The following is a 10,276-nucleotide window of genomic DNA, read 5'->3' as shown; positions in this document are numbered from 1 at the left end:
CAACGTTCTGCCGGCACGTTTACATTGGATAAGCGAGACTCTACTGTAAACATCATTATAATTATAATTATTATTATTATTATTATTATTATTATTATTTCATGATACAGCAAACAAGATAGACATGCTGGATTTTGTATTACAAAATCACAAGTCAAACACTTCCCAAGTGTCTAGGACTGTGTGATGTATTTTCGAATGATGCACACAGATCCCAGCAGGGTGGCCTTTTGCAGTTGGCAGATCGTGATTTTGTCAATGTCTATTGTTTCCAAATGCCGGCTGAGATATTTTGGAATAGCACCCAATGTGCCAATCACCACCGGGACCACCTGCACTGGTTTCTGCCAGAGTCTTTGAAGTTCAGTCTTGAGGTCCTGATAGCGGCTGAGTTTTTCCTGTTGTTTTTCATCAATAATAATAATAATAATAATAATAATAATAAAAGAATAATAATAATAATTATTATTATGTAGATAAACAGTTCTGCTCTCACAGAGCCTCCTCTCACATGAACTTACACAAGAGCCCCACACAGCCGCGTCCCAACATTTTATCCTGATGTTTCACCTGAATCTGTGGCTGGCATCTTCAGAGGATCATAAGATGCCAGCCACAGATATGATGAAGCGTCAGGAGAAAATGCTTCTAGAAGATGGCCATACAGCCCAGAAACCACACAACGCCCAGTGATTCAAGCCTTTGACAATACATTGAACACTTCAGAGCATGTTCCTGGTGGGTTTCTTGTCACCACTTCCTCCCCAGTTTCCTCTGTGGGATTCGGTTGCTTTCCTTCTGATACAACCATCTGTCTTCCTTCGATGTGTCCATCTGTAACTTGACTTTGGCAACTCCCCACTTTTGCCGTTTTCTAGCCTTTTCGACTCTGGATGTCTTAGTACAGGGCTCTTTATCAATTCTTGCCGGAGAGATAAGGACGGGGATGTGCCTCGGGGGCTAGAGCTGGGGCTTAGGCAGGGCTGGCCTTCCCTGGCCTAAGCTCATTAGTCCGGCCGCTTCTCCGCCATTTGCCAGTCGCATCCGAAGCCAGGCGCCGGCAGAAGTCTCTCTTCCTCTCGTTACCATGTTGGCAACGCTGATGACGGCTCTCTTCTTCATGGTGAAGGCCTTTCGACAGGTTGGTCTCTTCCTCCTCTCTCTCTCTCTCTCTCTCTCTCTCTACCTTGCAGTCTGAAAGGTGTCCCGGGTGCCATTTCCCCCTCTCTTGGGAGGCACCTTGGTACTTTTATTGGGGGGGGGGGGACAGTGGGTGTCTGTTGGGTTCTCTTCTCCCAGTTGTGCTGTGGGTCAGTCTTCCAGAGGAAAGAGCACCAAGACACCTTGGTAGATTCCAACAGATTTTATTGTACCGAATGGCAGAACCTTCTCTTTGGCCCACATATATAGGGGCTCTCACATACCAGAGGGTCATTGAGGTTTTATGGCTGGCATCTGTTCTTTGTCAGCCGACCAGAGATGTCACAGATTGGAGATCATGACAGTGTCCTACTCTTTCTCACCTGTGCTTTCTGACCTTCTCTCCAGCTTGGTAACAGCCTCATCCGCGAGGAGCCGCTGCCCTACCTGGTCCACCAGCCCTTGCCCTGGCAGGTCCAGTACGTGACGCAGAACCGCAGAGACAGCGGGGTATGGCTTGGCATTTGGGGCTGGTGTCGCATGGGGAGGGAGGAGAGAGCTCGGTTCCGGCCCTGGGACACCCCTTGGACCCCAGTGCAGGAAGCCGGGGCCGGACATGGCACGGGAAAGCCCGCAGGCTCCATGTTGTGTCCTGGGGAGGCTGGCAAGACAGGACGAGCGTGGCATGGGGAGGAAGCAGGGGCTACAAATCCCATGATATGGATAAGTCTATCCGGCATAGAACGGTGGTCTTTGTGTATGGCGGGGCATTGGCTGCTGGGCTTCAGGGATCCTTCCATTAACCAGTTCTCTTGTCTTTTTCTAGAAAGTGGGCAGCTCTCGGCACAACAGCATCTATGGGACCCCCGGGCGGAAAGGTGAGCGGAGGGTCAGTGTGAGGGTTGCTATGTGGGAGGCTGCTGTGTAAGTTTGGTGTGAGAGGAGGTTCTGTGAGAGCGAAGCTGTTTACCTGCATGAGAAACATGCCCAGCGTGGAAGCAAAGAAGGAAGTACAGTAGAGTCTCACTTATCCAACATTCGCTTATCCAACGTTCTGGATTAGCCAACGCATTTTTGTAGTCAATGTTTTCAATACATCGTAATATTTTGGTGCTAAATTCGTAAATATAGTAATTACTACATAGCATTACTGTGTATTGAACTACTTTTTTTGTCAAATATGTTGTATAACATGATGTTTGGGTGCTTAATTTGTAAAATCATAACCTAATTTGGTGTTTAATAGGCTTTTCCTTAATCTCTCCTTATTATCCAACATATTCGCTTATCCAGTGTTCTGCCGGCCTGTTTACATTAGATAAGCAAGACTCTACTGTGTATATATATATATTTATATTTATATTATATAGTACATAATATACAACTTAATTTATAATATATAATAATATAATATACTGTATATAAATATAATACTGTTAATATTATAATATAGTATGATATAATACCGATAATAATACAATTTAATAATATTAATTATATATTATATATTAAATGTAATATTACTAATAATCTTACAATGTAATGATATAGTACAATATAGTAATTTAATGCTAGTATTGTACTATGCTCATAATATAATGTATGTGAATGTCATTTGTAAGCTGTATAATAGGCTTTTCCTTGATCTCGCCTTATTATCCAACATATTCGCTTATCCAACGTTCTGCTGGCCCATTTATGTTGGATAAGTGAGACTACTGTATAAGGAACTTTATTTGTGTTGTGGATTTACATTTTGCTATAAAGAAAAGCCTTCAAAGGAAGAGATAACATTAGTCTTTTTTGTTCTTTTTATCACTTTTGGCTACTGGTGCTAGGTCATGCGGCTGCTAATAACTTACTCTGCTATACGTTTATGGAGTGGGTCTGTCAATAAGCTCACTCGCCCAAGAGGGATAGCAAAAAGAAAATGGGAGGAAAAGAATAATTCCACCTTCTTCTCACTGGCATCATGTGGGTCAGTGTGAGGGTTGTTATGTGGGAGGCTGCTGTGTAAGTTTGATGTGAGAGGAGGCTCTGTGAGAGCGAAGCTGTTTAGCTGCATGAGAAAGATGTCCAGGGTGGAAGCAAAAAAAAGGAAGTATAAAAGGCTAGTGAGTTGGGAAAGGGGGTGGGGTGTTTGGTCCCTGATCCTTTTGGGCCCCTGCCTCTGTGTGGGTCGCTCGCTCCAATCCTTGGAGGAATAGGAAAAATCTCGGTGGCCATTCAGAGTCATGACCTGAGAGCAAAGAGGCTTTTCCCACTTCTATTCTTGGTGCCTGCCCACTGCATTATAATTGGATGAGAGGAGGAGGAGGTGGGCAGTGTGGGAGCAGCGCGTGTGTGAATGCACTCCCCGTCTGTCTGTCTGTCTCGTCATTGTGTCTTGCTGGCTGTCCTGGTGAGTCAGTCTTTCTCCTCCATTTTGTCTCCCCAGGTGACTCCTACGGCGCGGGGAGTGCCGAACCTGGCGATCCGGCCGAGAAGGCCCCTCCGACCATCTAAAGGACCAGAAGTGCCAGCGTGAATGATAGAGCCCCGTTCCAAGCCCCCCCTCTGCCCCCCATCCTGGTCCCTTTGAAAGGCAGGGACGTGAGGATGTTGTGAGTATGGATAAGTGGGGCACGCGTTTTCGTTGTATTCATACTAAACTACTTGGCGAAAACCTGTTTGTGCCATGCCCTTCTCGCCCACTCTCTGTCTTGGAAGTTTCTCATTAACCGTTCAGCAAGCACCATAATAGCCATGGCTCCTTGGTTTCTTAACATGGCCCGGCTCTTGAGGGTTGTATACCAACTTGTGCTTCACCAAGGCGGGCAGTTAGACCCAGCACTTTGGCCACAGAGGCATGGCTCACAGTGGGCACCTGTGGCTGGAAAATCATTGTGGAGAATGGCACTCACGCTCTCTTGCCCTGCCCCACTGGGCATTGTGGATTCCACAATGGAAGTTTCCACCCAAAGGCAGGCTCTCTAAGAGCCTTACATGCAAAGCTACCACTAAGTTATTGGGTGCTCTTCCACATGGCAGCGCATGGATGCAAGGGGCACGAGGGATGCTGCTCGGGACGCACCGAGTGGCACATTCCTCCTCCGCTCCTGGGGGAGCCTTTGCCGCGACTCCTGCCCTTGGGCTTCCATCCCCTCCTGGGCCTGGCCCACCCCCAAACAAAGGGCTCAGGTCTTATAGAAACATAGCTTTTATTGCACACTGCGCTGGCTTTTTGTTTTTGATAGAAAAAGGTATTAACACAGAGGCAGATGCAAATTCCCACGGTCTTCCAAACAGTAAAACAACATGCAGTGTCTCCAAGAAATCCCTTCAAAACCGTTCAGGGGAGGGGCAGGGCGCACGCGGACCGCCACCGCCGCCGCAGACTCGGGGCCTCTGCCCAGACGATTCCCGGGCGGAGGATCCCGTTGTCACATTCCCCTTGTGTTGGGGGGAGAAGAAAATAGGTTCATTTATACAAAAAAGGTCCTTTCTGTACAAGAGCTTCATTTATTTCAATATAAATAACTAGGGAAAAGAGCCCAGTCTCTGCCGTCTTCTGTCCAGTCCTCCGCTACACCAGCGTATAGGATTTTGAGTAGGCGCCCGCTCCGGGCTTCTGGGATCGGCTGAGGCCGGACGTGCTCATTTCTAGTAGCGAGTCCCTGGAGCCCCCCATCTTGGTCTGGTGGGGCAGGCGTGACTCGGCCGCGGGCGCCGGGGTGGGCGCCGTGGCCGCCGCAGGGGCAGAGATGGGGACGGAGGCGGGGGCGGTGGCGGTGATGGCGGGGGCGGTGATGGTGGGGGCGGCGGCCACGGGGGCGGAAGGGGCGGAGGGGGCGGTGGCGCCCGGCGGCCCTGGCATGGCGAGCGTTCTCTGAGGTAAGGTGGTTGTGGCTGCGCTCGCGTGCGGAACCACCACAGTCTTGTTGCCGCCACTGCCGCCTCCGCCACCGCTCGCGCCGCCAGAGTCCAAAGTCAGGTGCCTGGCCGCCTGCGAGTGGTAGGCCCGAGCCAGGTTGCGGATGGAGGCCTCGCGGGGCGGCACCACCGGACACGGCTCGTGAAGGTCCGGCTTGCGGAAGAAGGTCTCAGACTTCATGTACAAGGGCAGGTTGCAGTAATCGCCTGTGGAAGGCAGAAGGAAGAGGTGAAGGGCTTCTCAAGGGACAGCCACAACCCCCTCCCCAATTTCCTCACCGGTTGGCGCCTGGTGCCTACAATATGGGACTAGGCAGAAAGTTGGACAACCCTGAATTTGCACCTGCGCAAGGCATAACTGCTCTCTTGTCCTTCAATTCCCACAAGGAGTCAATGACCCTTGAACGGTGGGCTGTGTGGGGAGCTGCCACCATGAACTGCCCTCTAGGGAGGGGGCTATAGGGGCAACAAGGGGGGAACGGAGTGGCACAAGTTAAATATGAGCCTAAAATGTGATGTGGCTGCTAAAAAAGCTAACGGGATTCTGGCCTGCATTAATAGGCGTATAGCATCTAGATCCAGGGAAGTCATGCTCCCCCTCTATTCTGCCTTGGTCAGGCCACACCTGGAATATTGTGTCCAATTCTGGGCACTGCAATTGAAGGGAGATGTTGACAAGCTGGAAAGCGTCCAGAGGAGGGTGACTAAAATGATCAAGGGTCTGGAGAACAAGCCCTATGAGGAGAGGCTTAAAGAGCTGGGCATTGTTTAGCCTGCAGAAGAGAAGGCTGAGAGGAGACATGATAGCCATGTACAAATACGTGGAGGGAAGTCATAGGGAGGAGGGAGCAAGCTTGTTTTCTGCGGCCCTGCAGACTAGGACGCAAGGGAACAATGGCTTCAAACTACAGGAAAGGAGATTCCACCTGAACATCAGGAAGAACTTCCTCACTGTGAGAAGGGCTGTTCACAAGTGGAACTCTCTCCCCCGGACTGTGGTGGAGGCTCCTTCTTTGGAGGCTTTTAAGCAGAGGCTGGATGGCCATCTGTCGGGGATGCTTTGAATGCAATTTCCTGCTTCTTGGCAGAATGGGGTTGGACTGGATGGCCCATGAGGTCTCTTCCAACTCTACGATTCTATGATTCTATGATTGACAGATGGAGTTGGCACAGTCCCACAGTTAACATGGGTGCCCCACTCACCCTTGTTCTCAAGCGGCTTCTCCTGATTTCCTCTCAAGTGGCCAGGCAGGTGCCACCCCATGTCTATATTTCCCTCCCCACTTCCAGCTATGTGATGTCCAAGGAAAGGGTGTGTTACGTGAATCAGTGGCAGCAGCGTGACAGGGGCACAGGAAACGCCTCAGCACTCCTTGAAGCACCAGGTCCAGCCCCACCTGCCATGTCCATCATGAAACGATCTCTCACAGTTTGGGAAAGAGGCCAGGGGTCCAACCAGACACTCACTCTTGTTGGCGCGGTGAGGGATGGGCACCGCCACCCCTTTGCCCCGGTCGCTGTCCTGCGGCTTGGGGGGTGAAGCGGTGAAGCGGCAAATGCCGGGCTCCGAGGGGGTGCTCATGGAGGTCATGCTGTCCGCGTTCTCGTTGGTGCCGGTGGTCATCTGGTCGGAGGAGCTGTCCGAGATGAAGCACTCCGTGATCTCAAACTTGGCGTGCTGCAGCTGCTCCTCCAGTTTGGCGTGTTCGTAGGCGCGTGCCAGCTCCTCGTAAGTCGAGGAGGCGCTCTCTGTGGAGACCATGCTGTTTCGCCCTTTGTCTGGGAAGGAAAGGGGAGGACAGTGTTTGGGGCGCCAAGTGGAGCACTCCACGCAGAGGAGGCACCCCAGGCGTTGGATACAGAAGGTATCTGAAGGGGTCCCACTTGTCCCACAGCGCCCCTCGCAGCTCACCTGTGTCCTGGGACAAGCTGGCACTATAGCTGTCGCTCTCCGTCACGGTGATGCCATGCTGGGAGCCGACAGTCCTCCAGTCAGAAGTGAGGGTGCGGGCGGGAGTGGAGGCCTGGCACTTGGTGAGGGTCCACTGGCTGGAGTATCTGTTCCTGGTGCTGTGCGCAGATTTCACACTTTTCCTGGAAACTGGGTCTGGCAGAAAAGGGGAGGGGTGTCAGCCCCAAAGGCAAAGGGATCTCGTGATCTCTTGAGACCCATCTCCCCACAGCTGCACCCTGAAACTGCCTCAACCTCTGCTTGAACTTCTCCAAACCCTCAGACCTTTGTTCCCCTTCCAGTTGAGGTCCAGCAGATGACCATGAGGAACACAACTTTGTAGTCTATATAATCCCCCTAAAGGTGTTCCTCATGACTAGAATGGATGGCCAAACCGTTCAAAATCACTTGCTGGGATTCAGTTCCAAGTCAGTTGGGGGTTTGCTCGCCTGATTCATGGTATCTATACTGACGTCTGTGCACAGACATCATATGTACAGGAAACCTGGATGTTCTCCCAAGAGAGACCACAATCACTTGAAGGTGCAGAGGGCTTACAAGGACAGAAGAGGCCACCCAGAAATTGCCTTCAGTTAGTGGCCCACTATTTCTTCTCACTGCTACCATCACCTCCACACTGCATCTCATGATGGAAGAGGGCCTCCAAGAAGAAGCCATGAATGGATGATTCATGAATATGAAGCCCAGGACACCAACCTCCGGAGTCACCCTGTCACACTTACTGGTCCCGGGGCGGATATCGGACATGTCGATCAGGGGGCCTGTGTTCTGGATGAGTGCTGGGTGGTGCAAGGAAACGCCCGTGCAGAAGCTCTGTGGGTTGACCGCCTGGTTGAACTCGGTGTCCGTCACGGGTATCGTGGCTTTGTCGTCTCCTGCAGTAAAAGAGTGGATGAGAACGTGAGGACCACTTGTGTGCAAGAGACAGCAGGGTGGGAGACAGCAGGTCTGTGGGTTTTCTCCGGGCAGGTGGCCGCACATGGAAGGCACACAAAACGGGTGGGATGCTCAGTGTTGTGGTTTCTCTGGAGAAACCGCAGCCAGGCCGCTGCTCACCGATTTGCTTGATGCCTTCCTTGTCCTCGATGAGGAGCTGAACGCGGGGGATGTCAATGTGCAGCCGAGGGCCTTGCGGGGGACCCTTTACTGGAGTGTCGAAGCTCCGGTTGTTCTTGCTGCAAAGTGGAGGAAGGGGAGGAGAGGCGCATTGAGAATGCAGCAGAGGCAGAAGTTGACCCCCCAAACACACACACACAGTGCCCATGGATGCCAGGAGGGCATCCACTTGGAACAATGTGCCCCACACAGGCCTAAAAGCAGCCAGAACGTGTCACCTACCTGATGAGCATTTCGGCCAAACTCTTGGCATCTGAAAGAAGGGGGAAAGCGGGGAAACGTTAGAGGTGGTGAACTCCCCTCCATGCCCAACCCTCTATCAAAACATACAAAAGTGGGGAGAGGGCGTTAAGGAGACAATGTTCTGCCCCAGGGAAAATGTGCCCATCCTGCTGCTCCAGAAACTTGCGTGGAAGGTGGGTGGGCTGCTCTTATCTTCCCCGATTGTCTCAGAGACGTGGCATCCCTGCTTCTAGACAGGACCAGTCCGCTCCCCTTTCTACCATCCAGAGCTCCCCACCTGCCACACGCCATGGCCAATACTCATGTCTGTCCCTCCAATGGGGAGAGGAAGGGGCTTCCATGGAAGAAGCCCACCCTTGCCTCACACACTCACCCCTCAGGCGTTTCAGCCGCTTCTCCTTGCGCTTCTTCCGGACGACAAAAAGCAAGGCGACGCCCAAAGTGGCCAAGATGACAGGGCAGGCGATGGTGAAGAGCTTCTTGACGTCGTCCCCTTCCCCCTGGGCGGACTTGATGGGCGGGATGGTGCCTGGGGCAGAGATTGGCAGCTCAGGGGCCACGTACCTCGGCTGTATATGGGAGATGGTCTCCCAATCTCCATTTCCCACCCACCTCCGGACCCTGCCGCCCGCACTCACTGCCATCATAGTCCAGTGTCGCGAACTGCATGGTCTCGTTGCCGCAACCGGCACTGTTGCAAGCCTTCATGCGCAGCTCGTACCAGGTGGCCTCCCGCAGCTCCGTCAGGAAGACCTCGTTGGAGTAGTTGGCCCGCAGGCTTTGCCAGGCCCAGGTGCCTTTGGGCCGGAAGTCCAGCGCGATAGCCAGGATGGGGCAGCCCCCGCTATTCCAGCCCTGCAGGTTCAGCCGGGCGTGCGTGGAGTTGATGTGGGTGAAGAGGTGCTGGTCCTTGTTGAAGGACGGCTCTGCAGGAGCAAAGCAGGGCTGCCTTTTGGTCCAGGCCCTTACCTGGTTGCCTCCATCCCACATGGCTTCCCATGGGAGCATCATCCCACACACCTCTTGAGTTTTTCATACTGGGGGCCCAGAGTAGCAGGGATTCTCCAAGGAAATACCACGGAGCTCCAATGTCTTGATCTTGGGTCTATCTAGCCAACTTCCACTCCATGCTCCAGCTTCCCCCACCCCTCACCTCTGCCGTGGGTCTTGGCCTCTATGATCTCGCTGATGCGTCCAGCGCCAACGCTGTTCTTGGCCGCCAGCTTCACTTTGTACCACGTCCCGCATTTCAGGCTCTCCAGCTTGAAGGAGCGTTCGGAGGAGGCAATGAAGACGTCCTTCCACTCCTCGCTGTTGTCCACGGAGTACTGGAGCACGAAGCCTGCAAAGCCAAGCCGGGTGCAAGAGGTGGGGGGAAATAGAAAGAGGGTCTCAATGGCCTTATGGATCACAGAAAGGATTGGTGCCCAATGCGGAGTGGCAGAGGAGTGCCTCCGTCCTGAGAGACCCCTGAGAGGCCCACCCAGAATACACAGAGGTGGCCACTACCATGTTTCCCCAAAAATAAGACACTGTCTTATATTTATTTTCCCCAATGGCTTATTTTCAGGAGATGTCTTATTTTTATTAAGTACTAGCTTGGGGACCCAGTGGTGGCCGGGTTATTAGAAGAAGGCATTGTTTGTTTTGGGATGTTAGGTAATATCCTAAGTTTGGTCCAGTTTGATAAGGGTGAACTACAACTCCCAGATTTCCAGGGAAATCACCTCCAAACTCCGCTTATATGCACAGTTGGCCATGTTGGGTCTGTGAGTCAAGTTTGGTCCAGATTCCTCATTTGCTGGGTTCAGTGTTCTCTGAATACTGGTGAACTATAACTCCTGGGTGTCAAGGTCAGTGTGCAAATTTGGCCACATTGGGTCTGTGTGGCAA

The 10,276-nt window shown here is 52.2% G+C and overlaps 1 protein-coding gene across 2 annotated transcripts in view; it reads right to left on the bottom strand.

Annotated features, from left to right (window-relative positions):
• Window positions 1–4,323: 4,323 nt before the first annotated feature.
• dscaml1 (DS cell adhesion molecule like 1) overlaps window positions 4,324–10,276 on the bottom strand; it is a 94,639-nt gene continuing 88,686 nt past the window's right edge. For both annotated transcript variants that reach the window (XM_062961356.1, XM_062961357.1), the window contains exons 25-33: window positions 9,537–9,725; window positions 9,022–9,309; window positions 8,757–8,912; window positions 8,363–8,393; window positions 8,081–8,199; window positions 7,747–7,899; window positions 6,965–7,159; window positions 6,520–6,831; window positions 4,324–5,259 (exon numbers count right to left, since the gene is read on the bottom strand). In XM_062961356.1, the coding sequence (XP_062817426.1) occupies window positions 4,706–5,259; window positions 6,520–6,831; window positions 6,965–7,159; window positions 7,747–7,899; window positions 8,081–8,199; window positions 8,363–8,393; window positions 8,757–8,912; window positions 9,022–9,309; window positions 9,537–9,725 (1,997 nt within the window). In that variant the 3' untranslated portion in view covers window positions 4,324–4,705. The remainder of the gene's footprint in view (window positions 5,260–6,519; window positions 6,832–6,964; window positions 7,160–7,746; window positions 7,900–8,080; window positions 8,200–8,362; window positions 8,394–8,756; window positions 8,913–9,021; window positions 9,310–9,536; window positions 9,726–10,276) is intronic.

This window comes from Anolis carolinensis, unplaced genomic scaffold, assembly GCF_035594765.1.
Source record: "Anolis carolinensis isolate JA03-04 unplaced genomic scaffold, rAnoCar3.1.pri scaffold_8, whole genome shotgun sequence".
NCBI classification, from domain to species: domain Eukaryota; kingdom Metazoa; phylum Chordata; class Lepidosauria; order Squamata; family Dactyloidae; genus Anolis; species Anolis carolinensis.
The sequence above is the reverse complement of the archived record's forward strand: the minus strand, read 5'-3'. Positions and strand labels throughout refer to the sequence as shown.